The sequence below is a fragment of the Trachypithecus francoisi genome, unplaced genomic scaffold (assembly GCF_009764315.1).
Source record: "Trachypithecus francoisi isolate TF-2019V2 unplaced genomic scaffold, Tfra_2.0 Lachesis_group8, whole genome shotgun sequence".
Lineage (NCBI taxonomy): Eukaryota > Metazoa > Chordata > Mammalia > Primates > Cercopithecidae > Trachypithecus > Trachypithecus francoisi.
Genome location: NW_022681473.1, coordinates 116,428,306 through 116,454,824, shown reverse-complemented (window position 1 = coordinate 116,454,824; position 26,519 = coordinate 116,428,306). Strand labels below are relative to the sequence as shown.

Below are 26,519 nucleotides of genomic sequence, written 5' to 3'. Positions count from 1 at the left end.
TTTACAAGAATTACCTGACTGTGAGTTTTTTCAGGTTCCTTTTTTATTTTTCTCATTTATTAGACATGTAGATTCCTCAGTTTCAGCCTTCCCATCTTAGAGTGTCCAGATACTAAGAACTTTCCATCGTGGTGTTTTAGCCACGTCCATTATTATGACAAAGGCCATGGGGTCCACAGTGAAATCAGACTCAGGCAGTCTAAGAAATTAAATGTCTTACTTGGGCAAAATGTTTCCCTCAATTAATAACTCGGGTTGAATTTGGTCACTTTGAAAGGTATGCTCTATTTTCCTTGAGGAGGACATAATCGAATAAAAATGGTTCAAGTGACCACCCTGGAAAACGCTTGAGCTTAGCATGTGCCCTGGTGCTCCTCCCAGAGGAGTCCTGCGTCTGACTGTAGATCCTGGCTTGGTACCTGGAATGGCCTCTGCTGGCCAGCCTGGGATCTTTAGCCTCCTGTGACTTTTTGGTTTGGGAAGATACAAGCTGGTTAACCAACGGTTTGTTTGGAACCAGTCATCAGCAGTGTGGTGAAAGTGTGTATTTAGCTAGAGGACCAGGGAAGGAGGTGGCCAGGGGTTTCCAAAAGAAGGTAGTTTTGTTAACATGACTATTATAATAATGATAAAATGTTCACTGTCAGTGAAGAAAATGTTTCAAAATAGAGCTGGCTGACATAGAGCAAAAAAGGTAAAATGCACCCAATCTTTAGAAACAGGACATAAACGCTCAGAGATACAACCTACCTAGTAAAGTGTCCAAATTGTTTTGTGTCTGAGAAAAATGCAGTCTATTGTAAGAAAGGGTTTGTCTATTTAGCAAGAGCTAGATGATTTCTAAAAAGGTGAAAAAGAGGACTTTTCTGGTGGGTAACTGGGAAAGAATTATAAACGGGAAGAGGAACAGGAGAAAGCTGACAGGTGGGGCTTGGGTCGGATGGCAGGCTGGGGCTGGCCTATGAGTGATTTCTGCTCAGTGACTGACCATATGTGGCACCTATTGTGAGGCTCTTGGAGGAGAGCCCAATGGCACCTTTACTTTGAAGAATCGTGGGTCCTGCACATTGTCATCTTCTTCGAGTGTTCAGGCTCACACTTCCTCCCAGCAGGCCTAGGGATCACCAGCAAGCCCTGCAGAGGGAAAGTCCCTGCAAAATCAGAACCCCTAATCTTCCTTCTTAAGGGCCCAGGGTGTTTGTGCTTCAGACCGAAGGGGATAGGTGGGACCAGTCGGCCTTCCCCTTTCTGGCTCTTTTTATTTTTGGGTGCGTGTCTATTTAAATACATACACACAAGTCTGTGTATATGTGTTTCTTTTTTATGGGGGGGTCACAGCATTAAAACGAGTTTCTTCCTTGTGGGATTTTCTGTACATCTACACAGTGAGGCCAAGCCTGTGGGTTTGGGCTCGGCCATGTTCTAACTTTGGGTAGATCTCCTGTCACATTGTTTTGAAATTGCATCTGGCTTTGCATTTGTGTAATTGTCTCTTCTCCCTCTCCTTTCCTTCGTTCTTGGTTTTGGTCCCCGCCACCCCTCCAACCCCAAACTAATGACTATGGACCAAAAGTGACCCTTACAAAGAGACATGAGGTATTTCTTTCTGGCTCCACTCTTCTTCCTTCCCTCCAAGTTCAGGCCACAAAAACTTGAGGGGAAGACCATTTTGTGCAGGGCTGTTTTCTGCGTGTTAGAAGTGCTGCAAACAGGGCCTATGCAAAGGGCCAATTGAATCTGAGATGCTGTGATTGGTCTAGACCGAAAGCATTACTGTTAGCCGATTGTTATTTATACTAATCATAGTACAGTATTCACAGGCTGCATTACAGCATACAGAGTGCTTCTATGCCCCACTTATGTGGGCCCTAAGGACTGTCTTTGTACGAGTCTGCTCAGTGGGTGGCTGGGTGCTGTCCCATCTTCTGTATCGAGTGCTCTGAGGTCTGTTCGGTGGAGTCAGATAGCTTTGGAAGGAGTTTGCTGAGGCCCTTCTCAGAAAGTCTGGCTGGTGGACAGTTTAGAGAACACAGATTTTCCTGCATGAGCACCGCAGCATAACGGAGTATCTAATCCAGTTGGATTCTACCCGTTTTTGGATAAAATACCCGTAAATGAAGGTTCCCAGCACCAGGGTTGTGAAATCGAGCTAAAATGAAAGCTGCCTACTGCTATAAACCACAACTCTCAACAGGGTTGCATTTGCCTCATGTTTGGGGGGTTGCCAGAGACTGGTTCTGGCTTGGTTTAGCCCGCTTGCTTATTGGGAGTCCTTGGAAACTCTACTATCTTGCTTGTGAACATTGTGATCTCCTTTTACTCCAAGTATAAAATTGGCTGATAGAAATGGAATCATTTCGGAGAGACTTTAGCATAAATGCTATCAACTTGGTGGGGTGTTGATGAAAATATAAATTCTCCTTCTTAGGCTTTTGGTATGTGTGTCTCAAAGAGAAAATAAATGGCCATGAAGATCAGTAGCTGGTATGAACAAATACCTTTTTATGAGATGCCACAAAATTTCCTGTTCTGCTAAAACAAGGCTTTGACATTCTGGTTGTAGGCTGTTTCGTTGAATCATTCAGTGTAAATTTCTTGAAGAGAAAATTAGATTATTTCTAAAAAGGTGAAAAAGATGACTTTCTGCTGGGTAAATGGGAAAGAATTATGAAGAAATATATATTCATTTTTAATAAGAATGAAGAGGTGCCCTTTTGATAGTGGACTGGGTGGGCCAGGCTGATAACTGCATGAAGCCCTTCAGTTTACTTTCCAGAGATAACCCTCCTGTGAATGGATGAGTGGAGGAAGGAATGAGATGAAATGGATGACACCAGCTTTCTGTTGAAAGCAGTTCTGGAGGGGTCAGGAAGTAGAGAAAACCTACGGCAGTGGATTTTACAAAAAGTACACACTCAACCAAATGCGTTTTATCCGGATCTTTAAACAATGTTGGGAGCAACATATTTTCCTATATATTTAATTTAGGTTTGGGCATCTGTTCATGTTTGATTTTGATTGTTTTAAGCAATCTGCACCGTCATGGAGAAGACAATACACTGGGAGCACACTAATATGGAATTGTATGAGTTAGCCTTATTCTGGGATTTGAAATTTATAGATCAATCACCCCTGAACAGTTAAGAGTTGATTTACGGATATTTCTGCGTAAATATTTGTCACATCCCTTTGCCTTTTTTGGCCTGCGCTGAGTTGAGGTGACCATCTAGTCTCCCATGATTTAACTTAGGTTACTTGAAAATTATCTGAAAGTTGCATATAAAAACCATTCCTGTGAGCCTTTTTAGCTCTTAGATGCATTTGTTTTCCTCCAAAACATTTTTTTTTTTTTTTTGCTAGCCTCCTTTTTAGTGGCATTTTTACCAATGGAAATTTCTCCAGGAGCTATTGTGCAATCATAGCAGCTGTTTATAACCTGGTTTGGGAAATTAATGAACTTGCATGATCTTGTGGTCAGTTAAGAATGCCTTAAGCAACTCACACAGTAAAGGATTTCTGACACTGCTGTGGACCTTAACTCTTTAATAAACCTTTTAAGTATTGCCTATACTTTTCCAATGAAGTTTAAATTTCAATACATAATTTTACTTGGAGAGGATAAAGAATATGGTTTTCTGTTTAGAAGAGTGATAGTGTGTGTGATATTTTAAAATCTCTTGGGAAAGCATCTTATACCATCTTACTCTATTTGAAAAGGCATAGGGTCAGTTCTTGTATTTTATGTTAAAATAGTATTTGGGAAAAATGCTAAGAAAATAGCACTTTAGTTCCAAGGTCAAAAAAGGCTAATCTGCTCTTAGTCTAATGGGATTCTTTTTTCTTACGACCAAAATATTTTCCAAACTGGGCCTTTTGAAATCATCTCATTGGCTTGAGTTGGAGTGTGGAATTCAGCCTGACATTGCTCCGATTTCTTCATTTATTCACTGGGCCTACAACATCAGCCAGAAATCGTATCATAACATGTGTGATCCTCAGCTTCTAGATTTCTGGCTTTAGAACTCTTGAGGACCCAAACATTACTCTGACAGATGTGAGCAGCGTTTGACTCTGACTCTCTGTACTTGGAATTCTCAAACCAGGCAGCAGAGTGGCCGTGGACCCTCAGATGGTGGCCTGGTGCAGCCCCTTTCCCCAGAGTAAACCCATGACCCCTGAAGCTTCCATCCCCCTCGCCTCTCCCTTCTTCTGTCCCTCCTGCAGATCTGATTAGCAATCTGTCCTCCATAAGAGGGTTTTTACAGTTTTTTTTTTCCCACTCCCTCCTCCCCTGTCCTCTTTCTACCTCCTCCTTTACCTCCAGGTAAACTCGGGGGCCAGGACTCTTTTGAAAGCATAGAGAGCTACGATAGTTGTGATCGCCTCACCCAGTCCTGGAGCAGCCAGTCATCTTTCAACAGCCTGCAGCGTGTTCCCTCCTATGACAGCTTCGACTCAGAGGACTATCCAGCTGCCCTGCCCAACCACAAGCCCAAGGGCACCTTCAAGGACTATGTGCGGGACCGTGCTGACCTCAACAAGGACAAGCCTGTCATTCCTGCTGCTGCCCTAGCTGGCTACACAGGTAGGCGCCCTCCCGCTGCTTAGGCCAACTCCATCTGCACGTTTCTGTGGGTGGGATCCTTCCTGGAAGGCACTGTGCACCTCTGACCAGAGACGACGACAGACTCCCTTTTGTAGGGCAGCGGGGAGAAGTGTCTCTAAGAATTCTGTAGTCTCTCCAGCCACTCTGCTTGTGAATAGCCATTGATTTTTGGAAGCAAATAGTATCATTCTCTTCAAAGGGATCATTTCCAAGAATGGTAGGAAACTTATATTTTGGTGTTTTTCCATGTCTGGGGGAAGGGAACTGTGATGATTTGGTGTTCCTGGAAACTCTGTCTAGTGGCCTGGCATCAGGGGATTTTTCCTGGTCTGCTCTTGGGAGGTCTTTCTAAATACAAAATCAGCAGTAGCATCTCTCAAAGGCACAACTGAATGGCCTCCACACTGGACTCTTCTGCAGCACCGTTCTCCGTAGGCCAGCTGTTCAAATGTGGGAGCAGTGTCCTCAGTGACACTACGCCCTGTCCAGATCCATCCTGGCCTATAGAGAAGACCCCTTCTCTCACTCGACTTTATCATCAGTTTTCTTCCAGGAGCGAAAGCTATAGTTATGATAGTGATGAGTGAAGAAAGGCCATAGAGAAAGGAAGATGTAGGTTGAGAGCTTGAGCTTTAATGATTGAGACTCTGGTAGTAGAGCAAAACAATTCTTTCTTCAAATGGGTTGTAGCACATCTTGCTACTTAACCAGAAAAACATGTGGAGAGTATAGCTGAGAAATAGCCAAGGAGTATTAATGTGTTAATCATCAGATCTCTCTGTAAGATTGTAGTGTTTTCTAAAAATTAGAAAGTGTATTGTGAGTAGAGCTTATTTTAAAGTAGCTTTGATTACTCAGATGTAGTCTAGGCCTTTATTCTCTTATAATTCTCTCCACTCTGGATGCATTTTCATGTAGGGACCCTTTGTGTGGATGATGACAAACAGCAAGATCTGTGTTTCTCTTGAGCTATCTATCTCATCTTTAGAGTATGCTGAATCCTCATTTTTCATTCAGGAAAGCCTTAGGTCTTTTAAGAAGAAAACCAGTGACCTTCGAAAACAACTCAAATGCTTGAAAACTTACTCCCCCTTCAGAGATCAGGAGTGTCTCTCTTATGCTGCATTCCACATAGCTCCTAGTGCAGTTCATTGCATGAGCAGTGCTCAGGAATTATGTCTACAGGTTGGGGTAGCAACAAGGTCAAGGCCAGGAATGGAACTCAAAGGACCTTACTTTATCCTTTCTACAATACCCCGGTGGTCTTTGCTTGAACATGGCTAGCATGTGGGAACTTACTACTTTTCAAGGGAGTCCTTTCCCATCTCTGGAAGAAGATTATTAGGAAGTATATTCATTTCCATTAGAAACATCCGGAGTGAGGAAAAGTATATTAAGTCACTCTCGGGATGTACAAGAGTGCCAGCTCATGCAGTTATACCTGTTAGGGGTTAAAGAACTAGACTGCAGTTGAATATAGCGATAAAGGAAGAGAGACGTGCTGCTTAATTGGGAAGAGAAAGGAAAGGCAGAGGTAGCTCTAAAATGACTTTGTGGCCTTGCGAGGTAGACTTTATCTCTAACTGCCAGTGCTTGCTTCTGTTTTTGTGGTGCAGGGGAAACTATGCTCTAGGTCTGAGTTATGTCTGGATAGATTGATAGTTGCCTGCCCACACTCTCCTCTGCCCTTCCTTCCTTCCTTCCTTCCTTCCTTCCTTCCCTCCCTCCCTCCCTCCCTCCTTCCTTCCCTCCCTCCCTCCCTTCTTCCTTCCTTTCCTCCCTCCCTCCCTCCCTCCTCCTTCCCTCCCTCCCTCCCTCCCTTCTTCCTTCCTTCCTCCTCCCTCCCTCCTTTTCTTTCCTTCCTTCCTTCCTTCCTTCCTTCCTCCTCCCTCCCTCCCTCCTCCCTCCCTTTCTTTCCTTCTTCTCTCTGTCTCTCTCCCTTTCTCTCTTTCTTCAGACATGGGATAAGGGAGTAAAACATTTAGTGAGTAGAAGAAAAGGGGTGGTGATTATCACTTAAAAGTCTCAAAGACTGAAGTAATCATTTTAATGAAAAAACATTTTTGAAGCATCTTACCATTTAATTCTTTCTCCTTGACAATTGCAATTTCACTTTTTATAATACCTCATGTGGTGGCGAGAATAATAGTCCAGAAAACAGAAGTCCTCTGTGTTTCCTCTCAACTCTAACACACTGTGTGGTTTTAGGCAAATTTACCTTGTTACCGTTTTCTACTTTTAGTGAAGTAGAAGTGTTCATTCTTGTCTCGGTGGCAGGAAATCTGTGAAAATGTAATTGAATTAAATCAACTAATTAAATAAATGAATGCTGAACATTGTGCTAGACATAGAGGGAAAAACCCTCAATTATAACAATTCAGTTATTTCAGCAAATGTCTGAGCGTATATTGAGTGCAGAAAAGCGAATATGAGGGCTCATTGTCTCCTTGAATTCAAGATATTTTAAATATCCTTAGACTTGAACTGGATTCTCCTATTATTGTGGTCTGAATGAAAGTTGGGATTTGTTAGGTATGTGAGGAGCAACCCACATTTTAGTGTTTATTTTTTTCCTTTAATTGATACCTGATGAACACCTCCTGCCTGTACTGCAAACTCATCCTATGAGGGTGATCTCACACCTTCATGGTGCCCCTGCCAGCCTCATTTAAGATGCATCCTAGGGAACAGGGAAGCGGATGAAACGTGCCCATATAGCCTCGTCCACCACCTGAGGCAGTCACTAGAGTGCCTATAAATGGGTGTCTAGCTTTGTGCAGACATGTTAAGATGAGCTGAAATTTGCAAAAGTACTATGGAAAGCAGAAATCATTGTATACACTTGTTGGCAATACATTTTATTGCTTGTAAAAGTTACACTTACTTGCTCAGGTTCTGCTCAACTTTTCTGTATGTTCCATTAAAATTTGATTGCTCCAGAATATGTTTGGCCACACAGTAGGGGTACACATAGCTCTATGTCACTATTACTTGGTCTGAACTAAAGGGTGCATGCTTAGATTCTCCAAGCTGGGAAGAGCATCCATCTTCCTGCCGTTGCACCAGAAGTCTGGGTCTTTGTCCATATCACCTCCAAAGGAATACATTTTACTTCTTGATAGGATGTCTTTCTTACTGCACTGTAAGTGTGGAAATCAGTTAAAAACTGAATTTTCACATTCTCTTGCACAGCTACATTTTTCCTCCAAAGATAAGAAAATTGCATCAACCTTCACTGGGCTCCCATAGCAACTTGTTAAATTAGGTCAAGATGCGGGGGCAGATAACATGGCTTGAAAGCCTGCTTGTTAGCTGAGTTAAGAATACATCAAATGCAATGTTGGCTTCCGCCAAAATGTACCTCCTTACCTTACTGTGAACTGTTTATGGTTATCAAACTGATACCATCAGAAAGCTCCGTTTTTTTTGTTCGAAGATACATTATGAACCCCTTCTAATTACAACACAGTCCTAGAGAAGTAGCCCAATGTTTTCTATATACATTTTATAGACCTAAGCAAAACGCTTTCCAAGTCCTTGAAAAGCATAGGCATCTCTTCTTCCTCTTGCTTTTCCATTTCAGTAGGTATAGAATAATATAGTAGGTTGTCACATAGTAGTGTCTCTTCCTCTCAACCCCTCTAGTCCCATTTCATAGATGATGAAACTGAGGCACAAAAAAATGACTTATTCAAGGCCGTGTATGTAATTGCATTCTGCACAGAGGTAGCTTCTGAATTGAATCTTAAGCACCAAATGTCTCACCTGAATAGAAAATCTTTTCTTTATATCAGAGAATGAGAGTACTCCTTGGTTATTGCAGTTGCCTGCCTAGACTGATCAGGACCTTGTCTCCCTCTTGTCACTAATGAACACTGTGTGTATGTGGGTTAGGGGTATGTGGGAGGGAGGAGAGCTGGCCTTGGCTTCCGTCCAGAATTACTGACCTATAAATCACCTTTATTGAACTTCATTCCAGATTGTCAGACAGACCCACAGATAAGGAGTCCTATCACTTCTGCAGCTGTTTTGAGCAGGTCTGGTGGTAATGCCCTTATCAACGTCTAGGTGTGTTCTCAGTCTTTGATTTGCAATTGCGAATGAAGTGGTTTTCTTGTTTTCTAGGAGCCTGAAAAAGGCTAAACCCAAAGCCATTCATTAACCATAATGAAATTATGTTTTATGGTGTTACACAGATTTGTAAGTAGGCAGTTTCCTTAAGGCTAAATTTGGGACTATCTGGAATTCAACCTCCAAGTTTTTTTGTGTGTGTGAGACATCACACACACACACACACACACACACACACAAAAGGTACTAGTCTTGCAGAAAAAGAAGCCTGGTACATTCTTGTCTAGGTCCTCTCAAATTGATTCTGCCCTGAAATAAATCCTCTTCTTTTCATTTCATAGCTGACTTTAGAGCCAGTCTAAAGTCACACAATAAGAAAGTCCCAGGGCCGAGTCCAGAACCTTAGGGTTCTGGCTCATCGTTGAGTTTTAGGGTTCAGTAACCCAAAACTACTGCTAAAACATGTTTTTGAAGATAAACAACTTTACTGCAAGAGGAAGTGCTTCAAAGCCCTTCAATTCAGAATGAAACCTGAGATTTGGCAGCATTAGCTGAAATCACAGTTTTCTGAAGGAAAGCTCGATTGCAAAATAATCTCAACGTATTCAGGTACAAACAACTGAGGAAACTTTTGGTATGAGCCTAAGTTAGTGATAAGGAAAGAGTAAAAGCAGGTTACTAGTGCACTGTGAATTTGTGCTGCGGGGCATGTTGGTTAGGCACAGTGTAGAGCCTTTTAATTTGGGGGGATTACTGGAGCCAAGCTCTGGAATCTAAAGTCTCTCCGTGTAAATGCTGTTGCGTAAGACAGTGTAAACTGGCTAAAGTCAGGCCTCGAGAAGTTAGGGCGCTTCACTGAGGTCTGCAGGCCAGGCAGAGTCGGGACTGGCTTCCAGGCTTGCTGAAGCCATCACAGTCTCTATGTAGAGCATCCTTGGGCAGCACCTGGCTGGATAAGAGGAAAAGAGCTTGGGAATGAGAAGGGCAGAAACAAAGTGTCTTCCCTCTGTTGCTCAGAGGCTGCTGTAATTAACCAGTTGCAGAAAACTGGCAGCCCCCTCAGCTTCAATAGAGCCTTCATGTCAGCCAGCAGCTGAGACGCTGGCAGGGATTTCATTCACTGTGCTGGCTTTAGCCGTGGATCCTAAAGGGGTGCCTGGCGTGGACCTGGGGATCTCTGTGGAGCAGTAGACTCACATGCTGCTCAGTTATATGATTGATGGGAAAGTACTTTGGAGCATCGAGGAGGAGAATTCCCGGGAAGATTTGAACTGGTTGGGAGGCAAAGCTGTTTTCTATTGCCTATGAGTAATTTCACTGTTTCTGCCTCCTACCTAATTAGTTTTGCGTGAATTTTTCTTAATCACCTGCTACCAGTAGAAAAAGATCATGTGGTAAAAGGATTCGTCCTTACTATGAACTTTTTTTTTTTCTAAATGTCTTTTTAAAAATGTGGAAAGTGGTGATTCCCTATTTCTGTCACGGCTTTTGAAGATTGCAACTGGCTGAACCACCTTAGTGTCTTGATTCAGCTATGGTAATACCTTGCAAGCAGTCTTTGGACAGAAGAGATCTATTCATCCTGTACAATATATCTCGAACCCTGGTGCTGTTTACAACTCTCTGAGGCCCAGAGGGTGCCTGGATTTTGGACACCAGAAGACTCACAGGTTGACCCTCTGTTCTGGGTGTAGCCCACTGCCTGTTTTAGAGGAGGAGTCTCTGAGTCTTCGATTTTTGGGGTCACTGTTTCTTTAATAAAGTCTCACTACAAATAATGGAATTGGGTGGTGACTGTTCTGGAATTCCACTCTGTCTCCAGTTTGAAGCTCCACCTTTGGAGGAAGCAAAATGTTTCCATTGAGCAGAATGCAGCCAGCGTGCTGCTGAGACATCCACACCAGTCTTCATTGCCTTTAAACAACAGGCCTCGGAAACTCCCCATCACCTCTGTTGGGAAAGGCCCTGCCAGGTGTCCCAGATGACCCTGCTTTTGCCCCTTGGCACTTCTTTCTTTTCCTTGAATGGCCTCCCCTGCTGCAGACAGTAAGCAGCTGCTGCTCTGTGTAGAGGCTCATTCAAGAGAAGCTCTGCCCCTCCTGTCCTCCCAAAGTGACTTGCATGTGACGCCTGCAGGTTGGAGCACTCATCAGCACCCCATCAGTCACTTGGGAATGCCTGCAGGTAGAAGTCCAGGTTAAACACAAGAAAGGGTGGTCATCCCATGTGGTTTTACCAGGGGCAACATTCAGGGGCTACCCCTGTAGAATTCAGAGCATGGAGTCAGACCCTGCCAACGAGCAGCTGTGTAACCTTTGGCAAGCTAACATCTCTGTATCTGTTTTCTCATCTGCAAAATGGCAGTAGTAATAGTTTCTATACCATAGGCTTGTTGTGAGAACTAATGAATTAGTTTACGGAGAGCACCTGGAGCAGTGCTGGGTACACAGAAAGCTAGGCTCTAAGTGCTAGCTGTCACCTCCATCCATAGTATTCTCCAAACCTTTTATTCTTCCAATATAATTCTAAGTTCCTTGAGGCCAGGGAACAACACATTTTACTTACAGGATTGCAGTAATTGCTGGCAGTGTCACGGGGCATAGCAGGTATTTAATAATAGATTAGGCCTCTTCAATTCTTTAGCTCAATTCTGGATCTATTAAGTTCCTACTGTGTCCTTAGACTCCTTCATATACACTGACTTTTTAAATCCTTCACCAAATATCACATGAGGAAGTTTCTGTTATGCCCACTGTGTAAATGAGGGAATTGAGATTTTTGTTTTTCTTTATAGAGGAGGAGGTCTAGCCCAATGTCACACAGCAAACAACAAATAAGATGACTTTCAGGGTTTTCACAACGTCAGAAAATATTCAAACTACTGTGTTAGTTTGAGTGTGCCGGAAAGCAGGTGCCAAGACAGGAGTAGATGTGCAAGACGTTTATGGAAGGAGCCTCTATGAAGGAAGAAAAGGGAGGAGGCAGCGAAGAGAAGGCAGGGGAAGCTTCAGACCGTGCTGCAGGTCTGGAAGGAGGAGGTTTGGGTAGAAAGGGCCCTCAACTGCAGCTCTGTTCCAAGAAAACTTTGACTGGGCCCAGGGGATCCTTGTGTCAAGGTTGTCTGCTGGAGGAGCTCTGTGTCTCCCAGAAGTGGACCTGTATGCCCTGACCATGCTCTGTCCCTGGCTGGAGCAGCCCCCGGGAATGGTGGTGCTGGTGTGGACATGGTAGAGCCAGTCAATCATGTTCCTTGAAGCAGGAGATCTGAGTAGACAGCCTCAGGGACCTGACCTATAAACGTGGCTTGTTGAGACCAGCCCGGCTTTTCCATGTGGCAGGACTCAAGACCATGTGTCCCGACACTCTCAGTGGCCCGTGGTGGGCTTCTGAGTTCAAGGCATGTTGTTGACTGTAACTCCCTAAACTGTATTGTCTTTTGTGTGACTCACCTCTCCCTGAGAGAAAATGAGAGTGAAAGTTCTCCTAGAGTGATTGAACGTGAAAGTTTAAACTCTGAAACAAGGATGGGACTTGCTTTGTTGGAGATGCTGTCAGGGCACAGGTCTGTGGAGGTGTTTGACATTCACAGCCGAGGTGGTGGAGTTTCTTCTGGAGGCCTCTCAAGGCTAGGCTCTCTGTTCTTTTTTCTTTAAAGGCGTAGGTAGGACACTTTCAGCTCATCACATTATGGTGAAACAAAAAGTATTTGTTCTGCTACCTCCATGCTGTTGTTAATACTGTGTTTTGCTATGCAGCACACACTGGCTACATTTGAGGAGTGTTCAGAGATTATATGCTGGATAAATGCTTACAAAATTCGGTGTGCAAATGATCCCTTAGGATCTAGTTCAACTACCTTCCAAGAATTCTAATATGCCTAACGAGTGATTTCTCTCATTCTTGACATGCAGGGAAAACTTAATCCCTAGGATAAAATAAATTCCAGAGATCAAGTTGAGAATCCTACTGAGAAAAGACTACAGTCTTCAGACTTCTAAAGTTCTGTTTTCTAACCCTGATCAGTGAACATACCTTTCTTTCTTCTCGTTACCTACATACTTAGGAAGATTTTTCTTTGTGCATTTATAGTGACTGGAAAAACCATTTCTTTGGTTTATAACAAAGTTCTTATCCCCGTCCCCCAAGTCCAAACCTAAGCCATCTCTGGTGACTTCTTAAAAGAACCGGTTACCTAGAAGACATCAGGAGGAAAGAGCTATAAAGAAACCCACTTCCTGACTTGAGCTTCACTGGCTCACTGTCCAAGTTTGCGTCTGAGTGTTAGCTTGAATGTGTTAGACAGAGTTACCGGTGGGTTTAGAAGAAAGGTGGTTGCATTTGAATAGAGACTGCCCCTTTAAGAGAAGAGCAGTCCCCTTTCTCCTGCTGCCGCCCCCACACATGTGTACTTGAGCACTTGCAGGTGTGCAGAGCCAGAGCAAAAACAAAGGTCTTTCCCTCATACCCAAAAAATGCGTAACTGTCTTGTTCTCAGACCCAAGTCAGACTGGCCAAATAAGCCTCGCTTAACCCTGTTCCAGGTGAGAGGACTCCTCTGGCCAGTTGCCAGCCACCTGGTCTTGCTGTCAAGCCTGTCTTGGGCACTGATGACTGGACAAGAGGTTCTGCTTGAACCCCAGTTAATGCTGGTGGGACCCGTCTCTTTGGGCCCCAACTATTGACATTTGTGGGGAACGGTGCTGAACTTGCTCTAGGTGACCTCTGTATAATAATTAGGTGACGAATACTTGGTGAGGGACATGAATGACTAAGGAAAAAGGTGCATCGGGAAAAGAGGATCTAAGTGCATCTGTGGCCAAGATTTCCCTAAACCATATATGCCTGTGATACTTTCACTTGCAAAGCAGTTTGCATCTGCTATCTCTTTTTGTGCATATGTACTTTTAACATAGGAACAAGGATTTCAGAGTCTTTCCTAACTTAAAAAAGTCCTAAATGGTTATTCTCATTTAAAATATTAAAAAATTTTACATTTGTATACTTTAACTTTTTTTCCTTAACCTCCAACTTTCTACTTGTTCAAAGTTGCCATACAAAAGGCCAGTTTAATCGTTGGAAGTCTAATAAGATTTTTTCTAGTGCTTTTACATTTTTTTAAATGCATCTTTTTTCTCTCTTGTCTTTTACTGAAAATTGTTTTTAAAAATATATTTTCTGTTGTTTCATTCTTCTGTGTAATTCCATTATTGTATATTCAATTGCTCCTAAATTGTTCACCTCTTTAAGTCTCTTTCTCTCTCTCTCTCTGTCTGTCTATGTATATATATGTATATACGTAGATTTTTGTAATAAGGACTTAATTTACATTTTTATAAAGTAGAGAGAAGCAGAGATTACTATTTCCATTTTAGGGAAGGAAAAAGTAAAGCCCAGAGAGATTAAATGAGTTGCATAAGATTGCAGGGTGATTCAGGGAAGAACTGATATGGAAGCCTTGTACCCTTAACTCCCTACCCGGGGCTTTCCCACAGGCATCAGATATTTTAATTTTATAGGATGCCGTCATCACTCAGTACTTCACTGCCTCACATGTTAAATGGCTTTTATTTTTAATGTTTTTGACACTCTTCCTTCTTTCGTTTTTGATCTAACATGCAAGAGACACGAACTCGGCAGTCAAAGACTGGTTTTAATTGATTTGAGAACTGTTTTCTTACTCTTTTTCATGGTTAGATACTGGCTATCTCAGCAACAAATACAAGTTTATGAAGTTGTTGTTCATCATTGTGTTCAGCAAGTCTGCTTTCCAAACACCTGTCAGAATGTTCTTTGTTGTTTGAGTTGAATTACTGGAAGTTATATTCCCAATCACTGCCCTTGAGTTACTAGCCATTGATACAGGAACATGTTTATAGAATATATTGACACATAGTGAGTCTTTAAACCAAGGCTGTATTGGCCAGTTATAGAATGTGTTATACATGGAGTGTGTTAGAGATGAGATAAGATTGGGTCAGGGTGGGGCAAAGGAAATGTACAACTCAGAAGAAATGAGAGGCAGAGAACTCAGCCAAAATATCAAGCACTCCTGACCCTTACTCTTCTTCAAATAATTTCCCCAGTGTCTTGATCGCCAGTCAGTCCAGCAGTACAGTTTCTTGAGTTACTCATCCTCAGGCAACAAGACTTTGTGCAGCTTCAGGTTGAGCTTGGTCCAGAGGGCAAGAAACTGTCAGGATATTTTCTGTTTTGTCCTTAAACTTAATGGAAGTCAGGAGATTTGGGGACCTTTCTGAATGGTGATTTAGAAGAGGGTTGACAGAAAGGGGTGATGCTTGGAATGGGGAGTCATCCACCCCACCCTCAGAGGTGCATCCTCCTGTGGTAGCATGAAAGGCAGGTTGATACACTTGTGAACAGATGGGTCATTTCTGGATTCGAACGTTCTGTTTTTGCCATCATCGTTTGGCTGTGGGTAGAGACACCTGGCTGGAAGGGAGGGGCCAGCCAGGCCTGTTCCTCTGTTTTAGGGCCACCTGCCAGATGTGTGCTATCAGGGCAGAGTCAGCCCTATTGCAAGGGTGACCAACCATGAGAGTTTCATAGGTTAAAATAAGTGTGGTGTCCTGCCCACACTGAGATATTTGATTTGACTTTTAGAATAGAGCTAAAGGGATTAGCTTCTTAAAGTAGCAAATTAACTCCCAAAGCACAGGTGGTCGTTTTCATTTTTGGGAACACGTTGATGAAATGCAGTCTGAGGGTCACCCATATTGTTTGGCCCCAAATATAGTTTAATAGAGAGAAGCCATTTGAGCGGCCTTTCTTTTTTTTTTTTTTTTTTGAGACGGAGTCTCGCTCTGTCGCCCGGGCTGGAGTACAGTGGCCGGATCTCAGCTCACTGCAAGCTCCGCCTTCTGGGTTTACGCCATTCTCCTGCCTCAGCCTCCCAAGTAGCTGGGACTACAGGCGCCCACCACTTTGCCCGGCTAGTTTTTTGTATTTTTTAGTAGAGACGGGGTTTCACCGTGTTAGCCAGGATGGTCTCGATCTCCTGACCTCGTGATCCGCCCATCTCGGCCTCCCAAAGTGCTGGGATTACAGGCTTGAGCCACCGCGCCCGGCCTTGAGCGGCCTTTCTAATCCTTACGCCTTTCTTCAGAGGAGGTTTGTTTCAGTCATGTAATTTAGAAAATCTTTATTGAGTACCTGCTGAAGACAAGCTGTCATACCTGGCATTGAGGATATGTGGCTCAATAAGATACAGTCTGTGTTCCCAAGGAGAACATGTCAAATGACACCGGAGTCATTCAACAGCGAATAATTTTTTGTTTGTTAGTGTTTGTTGGTGTTTGTTGGTGAGGCACCATTCTAGGCTTTGGGTTGAAGCAGTGAAAAAACAAAGTCCTTGTCCTTAGCGCATATATTCCAGTGATGGGAGAAATGGACAGAGACCAAACCACTGGGGGGATCTTGGTGTAAGCCATGTACAATGCAGACATGAGGAGACTGCCTGGGAAGTGCCCACCCAGCTTTGACCTCCATCTGTTTGGAAGAAAGCTCCTGTGTTCGCCTCTCAGCAGAGCACAGGTGACAAGAGTGAGAACTTGTGGTTGAAATGGAAATGAGGAAGGAGTAGAAGGAAAAAGTGAAGTTCAACCTGACCCTCATCCCTTGCTGTGAGCATGTCCTTGTCACAGGCAGGCAACTCCCAGACCTGGAAAATGAGAAGAAGGATACTGACACATTGGCAAATGGAAGGGATTTCCATCAAGAGCATGTTACTAACGCATTGTCCTAGCCCACTGATGTATTTGTATTTATACTGCTCAGTTCTTAGCCTCAGGGCAAGGGACCAGAATAGCAGGGGATTTTTAATAACCAGCTCCTCATTGAGACAGATAATGGGCCTTGCAGCTCCCAGACAAGGAAATATGACCCAGATGAGCAGGAATTTACTTGAAGCTTTATGTTTTTTAAAAAAGTGAGATTGTTGCCTTAGATTTGAGGAGCCTTGGGGGTCCCCTTAGGGGGTGAACATCCTTGGTGTGATTTGCTTTGTAGGCTTAGGAGCTCTCCAAGTTCCCACCTGGTATTTCTTCTTCTGAGCTTGTACCATGTTCTTCAAGTCAGGCCTGTCAGTGTGTAGTAAGAACTGTCCTCTTCTCCAGAGGCTGAGAAGAACAAAGTAGTAGAAGGAAATTCCCCTGCAGCCGCCTGAGAGGGAGGGTGGAGAGGGAGCAGATGGCAGGGGGTGTGGAGGCTCCGTGCCATGGGAGATGGGATGGGTGTGTGGAGTGTGTGTGTGGTGCTCTCCCGCCCGCATGGTTCTGGAAAGAGACCTCCTTCTAACAGGGACCCCTCTGTTGTTGTGGCTCAGAGCTTCGACTTGAGAAGCATACTTTCCCAGTGATGCCACTGGATTCCTGATGTGTGACACTCCCAGGCAGCATCGTGAAGGGTGCTGTTGACTGCCTTGGCGATCCCAGACAGGGATACCATTGTGAGTCACATTGAACATGTGAGCTCCCCTTCCCATGACTGGCGCTATTCTTAGTACCGTTTTCTGCTCTGGGGGACAAAGGTCACTGGGACCACAGTCTATTTGGGTAGGTGGAAGGGACTGGGCACAGGGATGAGGGGGAGTTGCAGGGAGAATGGAGGAAGAGGCTTTACAAGTTTAGGATATAAACTTGGAGCAAGGGCAAGGGATGGGGCCCCGGAGCCCTGTGGGTTTGGGCAGACCTCTGCTAAGCAGCACAGAATCACCCTCTAGAAGAGTCGTAACTGGGAGTGCTGGACTCATTCATTGTCTACACCAGTTTTGGGTGTAAGAACTTCTGATGGGCCTGGATGTGGGTGTCGCCAGCGGATCTGTGTAGCCAGTGTGCCTTCCAACCCCAGAGCTGCCTCTGAGCTTTGGGTTTCCAAGTGGCCCTGAAGTCCCCTCCCAGACTTGAAGTGAGGGTGATGTATTGCTGTGGAAATAGGCTCCTGTGTTAGCCTATCCATTGGCCCAGCCAGGACCTGAGCCCACCCCGGCCCAGTGTTTCTGGCTGGAAGAACATTTCCATGTCTTTCCTAGTCCTGTTGATTCCCACAACAAAAGGCAGTTTAGGAGTCAGCCAAAAGGTGCTAGAGAGAAAGCTTCAGTGGCCATCATGAACTCCTCTCACGTGGTACAAAAATGTGGGCTTTCTGAAGGGCGAGCCCTGTGTGTGCCAGTGAGGCTGGAGTTTGCCTGTGGGGTTTCTCTGCAGGAATCGGGGAAGGAGCCTGGAACTGGCATCTCTGTTACGTTGACTGTCTCCTATTGTGAAGCCAATGGGAAAGATTTCTTCCCATTCCGAGTCCCATGATTTCTTTAGGTATCTGCTTTTCCTGTCTATCCTCCCTCTTTCCTTGGGTGTAAACAGAAAACAAGAGTTAGAGAGCTCTGCAGCTAGGACTTGGGCTTCTAGAGCCTGAATTTAATTTTTTTTCATTCATTTTGAACAAAGGAAAAGTCACAGTGAGGACAAAAGTCCTCCGGCGAGTATTCACTCTGTCCCAGACCCACTGGGTCCTATACGCTGACATCACAGAGAAAGGGCAGGGCGGGGCATCTACAGCCTATGACTACTTGACATTTCAATTTGGAAAATGCACTGGCAGAAAAGGAAAACTAACCATTCCATCAGAGGTTCCTCCTCTGGGAGCTGGTGCAAACCACGGGAATCGAAGGTCCCCTCTCTGCATTGTGGCTACCAAGTCCCAAGGGCAGGAGACTGCAGTGCGCTCCTGGGCCCTGTTTTCCAGCATGGGCAGATGTGCTGACCGTTCCCCGCCAAAGACTCATCTGGTGGAAGGATCTCGATCTTTCTATCCTTTTCCTCGGCTTGGTGTCGTGAGACCCCGTGCCCCAAAGAGATTTTCAGATAGTGGAAGAGAGGCTCAGGTGAACACCGGGAAGAAGAAACAATGCAGTAACATAACATAACGGCTACCACAAGAGGATGCTGGAAACATCACCTGTGGAGGTGGAGGCGGTGGCGGGGGCTGGCACAGCCACTGGTGGTCAGATGACTGGGAGAACCACTGGCTATCCCATGTCCTGCAACTGCTATGAGAAGTCGGGGAGAGAGTTTTTAAAGTCAGGTCCCCTTATCCCTTGGAACATTGCACTCAGTCAGGCAGTTTAGATGCCAGGCCTTTGGTCTTGTCGTGTCCAGGGGGGCAACGGTAGCGTTGAGATGAAGAATCTGGGACCAGGCTGCCTGGGTTCTAGTCCTGGCTGCTCCACTGCTGATCTAAATGGCCTCGCAGTGCGTCAGTTTTGTCTGCTGTGAAGCGGTAGAAACAAATAGCACAACAGTTGCATCCACCCCACAGAATTATTGGGGGGAATGAAGGAAACGAGTGCAGGGTGTCACAGTGTCTACAGCGTAGTGGGTGCCGCATCAATCATAGTACTCCTTAGTTTTTCTCGGTCAGGGTCTAAAGCAAACCACTCTCCTCCAAGGCTTCTTTTACATAGCTTTGGGGTAGGTGGCTTTTCTTCATGTCTGTCTTCAGTCTCTATAGTTATTGTGAGTTTCTCCAAGAAACCTATTCTGTGACCAGGGCTCTGGCAGCTGCATTTCTTGAGAGCGATTTACTGTTTTACCTCTTTGTGTCTGTTAGGATGGCTTCTCAGTGGGTTCCTCTGAGAATGTCACGGTTAGTTTTGTGAACCCAGGCAGAGAATGAGTAGCTCACGCCTTTAGGCAACTCCCAAGAAACCTGCAAATGTCCCTGAGTTGAATACAAAATCGTTTTTATTGAATGAAAGTAGAAACAGAGGAAGCTAGGGCTTTACCAGTGCAGCCCTCTGAGCTGTTGTTCGAATGTTCCTTTATTTTGTAGGCATTCACTGAGTCATTTTATTCTGGAATATATGTAAGGTATTTCTTGCAAGATGGTTTTAAAGAGCTAATGGTCCATTCTCAGAAAGAGGAGGTAGAGCTATTCCATGTTTTCATATTTAGCGTGGCAAGTGCTGAGGAGGAGCCTTGGAAACCACCATTAGGAAGCTGTTACTGGAGGAGGACTTCCTTTGGCTGTGCGATGATAGCTCGCGTCAGTAGCTGTTTCTTTACTTCACTGGACGTTGCCCTGGTCCTTTGAGTCTAACGGCCTGGGTACCAGACCCAGCACCATCATTTCGCTAACTGTGGCTCGGAGCAAAGTCGCAGTACTTTGCTGAGCACCTTTTCTGCGCCAACAGAAAGGAAGCCGAAAGACCACTTGTGCCTCCCCTTACAGCAGAGGGTTGGGTGTGGATTTTAGGAGCAAGCACAATGATGCGTGTGAACATGTCTGGTACAAATACGAGATTCAACAAGACATTACCCTCATAGATTATGAAGGCAATTTCCTTTTTTAGATTGAGGGGGAACCTGAAGTTTGTTTCCTGTTAAATCTCAGTTTACTTTGGATCAGACACATTTGCAACTGCGGTGGAACGTTAGAGCCTTAGTGAGCAAAGCTTTCCCATATGAGCTGGAGCTTCCTGGGCTATATCCAGAGATGTGCACTGGTTCTTTCCCAGTCCCGCTCTGCCCAGTTTATGTTATAAGGGACAGTGTAGACATGTAACAAGCAGCACGGACTTTTGAACCCCTATTTGTCTCCCTACTTGCACCTGTAAATTAAGAATCCCTGGTGGCATTTTCATTTCAAATGAGAAAATTATCCTGAATGGAAATCGGTGTGATATAAACCTTTAGCATAGAATAAATTGACTGTCAGGGTATTGATGGCTAAGACAGAAATGTGTGTGTGTACGCGCGCGCGCGCGCATGTGTAATTTAGAATATACTGCACCTATGTAGAATTTCTGAGACAGTCCTCATCTGACCTCTGAGGATTTCCTGGGTGGAAAGTTAATCCCTCAAATAGTAATGATGCTTTTTTTTTTCTTAGTTTGGGTGCTTTCCTGTAAGCGGACTGGAAGGGAGGGTAGTGGCAGTGGAGAGAAATATTATGACTGAGCAGATATTTAACATCCATTTCCTTGTGAGAGGGCCCGAGGATAGTGATCCTTCTTCCTCACAAAGCAGGGGCCACAGGCTGCCTACTAGAGAGCAGTGCTTATGAGCCATAACTTCTGCTCAGAACTGGCAAAGACATTCATTCCTTCGTTAATATGTTTCTTACTTCTGAAGGCAAAAATAACGACTTAGTTTTTGAAAGTGTAAAAGATTATGCTACCTTAGAATATCCCAGAGGATAGGCACAGTATTCTCTTTCTAGAATTTGCTTAGCAATAAAAATGAACCGATCCTTAAGTTAATCAAAATAAGGCACTTGACACATTTTCTTCCATGCTTTTGTTTTATAGGAGGCCTTTGTCTTTTCTATCTGTTCGAGCTCATAACACTTCCTCTGACATGTGCACTATCTGTTGCCCTCATTTTCTCCTGGCTGGATGGACTGAGAGAAGAGGGATGTGGGAGTGCCGTGTGTGCAGGGATTAGCTGCGTAGAGTGCTGAGTATCTGGTGTAATGATTCACAATGGCTTGTGTTTCTAGGCAGTGGACCAATCCAGCTGTGGCAGTTTCTTCTGGAATTACTCACTGATAAATCCTGTCAGTCTTTTATCAGCTGGACAGGAGATGGCTGGGAATTCAAACTTTCTGACCCAGATGAGGTAAGGAAGGAGGGGCTTGCGAGTACTGTGCTGAGGAAGGATGAGAGGAAACCCCCTGGAAGGGGTGGTGTGGACCTGAATGCCATTTTCCAGGACTGCGATTCCCAGCTCTGCCACTTGCCACTCCCAGAGCAAGCTAGGTAGCCTGTCTGAGCCCCAGTTTCATTATTTGGAAAACAGAGAAAATATCTATGTTACCTATTTGTCTTACAGGATTAGCTGATAGGAGGCACTAATGTGCCTGGCAGTAGGTCAGTTATCACCCACAGAGCTGCCTCCTGCAACTTAGCCTCGTCCTAGCCCCGTGGCTCTGTGAGTGTGAAAGGGGCTAGACAGTTAAGAGGCCTTGGGAGATTGGCTCATTCGTTTCTTGTTTCATTACACACATGTTTATGGAGTAGTGGTTCTGTGCCATGCCCAATTCTGAGGATAAAAAACAATGAACACGAGAGACAACATCTTTGTTCTGGCAGACATGAGAAAATATTTGTGCCCTGGTATGGAAAAAAGCACTTCCTGTTGATGAAAGGCAGGTATGATTGCAGCTCGGCTCCTCCACTTCACACTTGCCTGTTAGATTTCGTGCTTGCAAGGCAAGGAGATTTTACTAATAATATGGGGAAAGAGGAAAGCGTATAGTGTGGCTTTCCATTTATTTTTTAAAGTCAAATATTTAATCCTATTCCACAGAAGTTCAGGGTCACTGTGTTTTCATCAACTTACAGAATCATTGTGACTCCCATCCCTGCCCAACCCATGAAAAATGGAATTCAGAAGCGATAGGCCAGAAAATTTTTTTCTCTATGTACATGAATCTCAAATCATCTTACTGGAGCATCATGGGTCACCATGAATGGGTATAGCATAGGCATACAAACATATATATTTGGTCTATCTTGTAGATTTTTGCCTACTCCTCCTTTATTTTTCTTTCCAAATTTCAGGTGGCCAGGAGATGGGGAAAGAGGAAAAACAAACCTAAGATGAATTATGAGAAACTGAGCCGTGGCCTACGCTACTATTACGACAAAAACATCATCCACAAGACAGCGGGGAAACGCTACGTGTACCGCTTTGTGTGTGACCTGCAGAGCCTGCTGGGGTACACTCCTGAGGAGCTGCACGCCATGCTGGACGTCAAGCCAGATGCTGATGAGTGATGGCACTGAAGGGGCTGGGGAAACCCTGCTGAGACCTTCCAAGGACAGCCGTGTTGGTTGGACTCTGAATTTTTAATTGTTATTCTATTTTTTATTTTCCAGAACTCATTTTTTACCTTCAGGGGTGGGAGCTAAGTCAGTTGCAGCTGTAATCAATTGTGTGCAGTTGGAAAAGGAAAGCCAGGACTTGTGGGGTGGGTGGGACCAGAAATTCTTGAGCAAATTTTCAGGAGAGGGAGAAGGGTCTTCTCAGAAGTTTGAAGGCTGTGGCTTAAGAGAGAAAGAAGACTAATGTGTCCAATCATTTAAAAAAAATCACCCATGAAAAAGTGTCTTGAGTTGTGGACCCATTAGCAAGAGACATTGTCACATCAGAACTCATGAAACTGATGTAAGGCAATTAATTTGCTTTTGTTTTTAGGTCTGGGAGGGCAAAAAAGAGGTGGGTGGGATGAACCACGTTTTTTGGGGGGGATGCACTAAAAGCTGAGAACTATTTACCTATCACTCTAGTTTTGAAACAAAGATGGACTTCAGTGGGGAGGGGCCAAAACCATTGTTGTGTTACAATTTATTTTATTAAATTTTGTGCCAGTATTTTTTTTTCTTAAAAATCGTCTTAAGCTCTAAGGTGGTCTCAGTATTGCAATATCATGTAAGTTTGTTTTTATTTGCCGGCTGAGGATTCTGTCACAGTGAAAGAAAACTGTTTATATAGACCCCATTGGAAAAGCAAAACGCTCTCACTGAGATCAGGGATCCCAAATTCATGGGACTTATATAAGAAGGACAATTAATGCTGATTTGGGTACAGGGGAATTATGTGTGTGAATGTCATCTACAATTAAGAAAATATTAGTACATCCCTTTACTTACTTGTTATTAGTGGATTCTCGGGGTTTGGACTTAATGTTGAGCTAAGAAGCATTAAGTCTTTGAACTGAATGTATTTTGCATCCCTGGTTTTGGACCACAGTAAACGTAGGAGCACTGTTGAAGTCATGGAAAGGAGATCGAAGGAGGAAGATTGACTTGGTTCTTTCTTAGTCCTACATCTGTAGCATAGATGACTTGGAATAAAAGCTGTATGCATGGGCATTACCCCTCAGGTCTTAAGAAATAAGTCCTGAACGCATGTCGTTCTAAACTAACACTCTGTAATTTTTCTTTTATGTCTTATTTTCCAAGAATCATCCATTTTTTGCACCCCTCACCCCCAGCTCTATGATTCAGTAGAGAGAAATGTATGGCTTTCTGATTGGTGAGTGAAAGAGTAACTTGAGACTCGACCTAAGTTGAAGAGTTTAGCCTTGCTGAGTTTTAGACGTGATGGAAATTAAGAGAGCATTTCAATAAAATGTGACTTGGCTGTCTTTGGAAGAGAAGTGCAAGGCTTTCCTTTGAAGAATTTAAATTAGTCCGGTAGGATGTCAGGTGAGACTGTGTATGCAAAATGAATGGCACAGGTGATGCTAGGGCCTCATACTTGGGTCTGATGTCTTGGCACCGGGTAAGTAAAGGTTAATTCCAGAAGAGACGAATGACTTGAAGGCAAAGGAAACAAAGGAAGGAGGTTCAGTGAAGAGAATAAGGTTGTCCATGAGATTTGAATACATTTTTAGTTTCCCCAGTGTTTAAATACAAACATAGTCAAGCAAGATAGTCATCTTTCTGCTGGTTGTGAGGGGGAATCTGAAAATGGAGTTTTGGGGGAAAAGTCAACATCTAACTCGTGAGGAAAAGTGCCTAATAGAATTAGAACCTCCCTCACTCTGTAGTTGCCCCGTCGAAAGTACGAGGAGGAGGGGTGGCTTTTTTGGACTTCCGTGAGAGAAGGAAAGACATATTTCAGGTAAGCTTCTCAGGGTTGGCCCTTTTGGGGATTTGGATGAGAAATTGGAAGTACTAACTACTTTCTAGTGTATCTTTAAGAAAATTGATTGTTGTTTACTCCCAGATCCTCTTGCAGACGCAGAATTATCAGGAACATAGCTCTGTGATTCATGAGTGTACCCATACTGATCAATTGGAGCATCCATATGGAAAGCGAAGGCAGAATTATCCCAGCTGTGTTATTTTGATCTTTTGGATGCAGGTGCCTTAATGAAGCTCTCAAAATATTTTAGGAGCTGCTCAGGGAGTGTTGGGTGGAACTGTTTGGACTACATTGTTTTCTCTTAGATTATGTGATTTTTGTTGGGCACTGGCAAAAGGTGTGTGTGAATGTGTGCATGTGTGTGAATGTTGTGTGTGTGTGTGTGTTTGCAGACATGCAAAACTGCAGCTGAAATAATACCTGAGATTTCTAGGTAAGTCTTTCCACATTTCAATAATGGGTAAGAGTAGAACCAAGGCCGGGTATCAGTTATTGCTTGCTGTTTGCAACCAGGCATAAAATCACTTTCTCAAAGCATCCACCATTCCTGTTAAATTTATGTTGGAAGCTCTCCTTCTGTGAGTGTAACTCCTGCAGTTCCTCTAGCAGATAAGATATAAGAAAGTGCCTTCTAGTGCTCCTCCGCCCGCTTGTTTGCTAAAATTCCCTTTCTCTCTAGGTCCACCATTTTCAGGATTTGTAGATAGTGTATTAATTAAGACAGCTTTGTCGATCTGGCCAGATGTTTTTTCTCCTTTGTCCAAAGGCCAGAGACCATCCCAGGAAGAGTGGTGGGTGGTTTATACACTGGAAATGTTGCGTTTATGCTTTTTAAAAACACATGTTAACTTCAGAGGAAGGATGGGCAAATCTGGTCTAGCTGGGTGAAACCCTTATTTTCCCAGAGATGCCTTAACCTTTGTCGGTTTTGGCTTTAGGGTTCAGAGTCACTTTTGTTCCCTCTTCATTCTGGGGAGGGACTTCCCTACATAGAGCCCTGATTTTGTGGCCGTGGGGATCGGAGGTAGCATTCAAAGATCAGATGTGCTTTTCCTCACTTTGGAGATGAACACTCTGGGTTTTAGAGCATTAACCTGCCTAACCTTCATGGTGAGAAATACACCTTCTCTCTTCTAGTCATGCTGTGCATGCCGCTTACTCTGTTGGGGTCTATATAAATTTGTTGAACTCTTACCTACATTCCAAAGAAGTTTCAAGGAACCATAAATATATGTATACATATACATATATAAAATATATATATTAAAATAAAATTATCAGGAATACTGCCTCAGTTATTGAACTTTTTTTTAAGAATACATTTTTTTTTAAGCTGAGAAGTATAGGGATGAAAAAGATGTTATATTGTGTTTGACTATTTTCCAACTTGTATTTTCATATAATTTATATTTTTTAAAAGCTGAAAATTTAGAAGCAAAATGAAAAAAAGGAAAAGCAGGTGCTTTTTAAAAATCAGAACTGAGGTAGCTTAGAGATGTAGCGATGTAAGTGTCGATGTTTTTTTTTTTTTTTTTTAAATGCAAAAAATTTCTTATGGCGGAGTTTTTTGTTTGTTTATTTTAGTAGCTGATGCTGGCACATCATTTTGCTGGAGAGTTTTTTATATACTGTAGCCTGATTTCATATTGTATTTTAAACTGTGTGAAATTAAAAACAAAGAATTTCATTCATAATGCTGTGGCTTTGGCTTGATTCTTTCTTGTCTGGATCATGTATTAAAGCAGGACAAATCAACCAACCAGAGGCAAGCACAGAAGGATGCAGTTTAGTCTTTCTGATCTCACTGGCTCAGTACCATTGGTGATAAAGATTTCCTAATAAGGTGAGAAGTATAATAGGAATATAGGGAAGTCATCAAACATCCCAAACATTGAATATATTTTGTCATCCTTTGTAGAATGTCCCTGGCCTTGTCAGACCTAATTTCTTCATGTCTGAAGGACTAAGAGCCATGTGAATAAAATTTTTAATGACTCAACAGATAAACATTTGATTTAAGCTAGGTACCGTTCCTGATGTGAATACAGAAAGTTGAACATCTTTAGTGCATCCTGTGGAAAAGGAACAGTATTCTTGTGTCCACCACTGATAGTAATTTTGCTCTGTGGCAACTTGGGCCCTTCACATCCATCTCCTTGGCCCCAACTCTTTCA

The 26,519-nt window shown here is 43.6% G+C and overlaps 1 protein-coding gene across 5 annotated transcripts in view; it reads left to right on the top strand.

Moving 5' to 3' along the window:
* ETS1 (ETS proto-oncogene 1, transcription factor) overlaps positions 1-26,039 on the top strand; it is a 128,713-nt gene extending 102,674 nt beyond the window's left edge. For 3 of the 5 annotated variants that reach the window (XM_033205614.1, XM_033205616.1, XM_033205615.1), the window contains 3 exons: positions 4,325-4,585; positions 21,191-21,309; positions 22,254-26,039. In XM_033205614.1, the coding sequence (XP_033061505.1) occupies positions 4,325-4,585; positions 21,191-21,309; positions 22,254-22,469 (596 nt within the window). In that variant the 3' untranslated portion in view covers positions 22,470-26,039. The remainder of the gene's footprint in view (positions 1-4,324; positions 4,586-21,190; positions 21,310-22,253) is intronic. The other 2 variants (XM_033205617.1, XM_033205618.1) reach the window with 1 other exon arrangement.
* Positions 26,040-26,519: the final 480 nt, after the last annotated feature.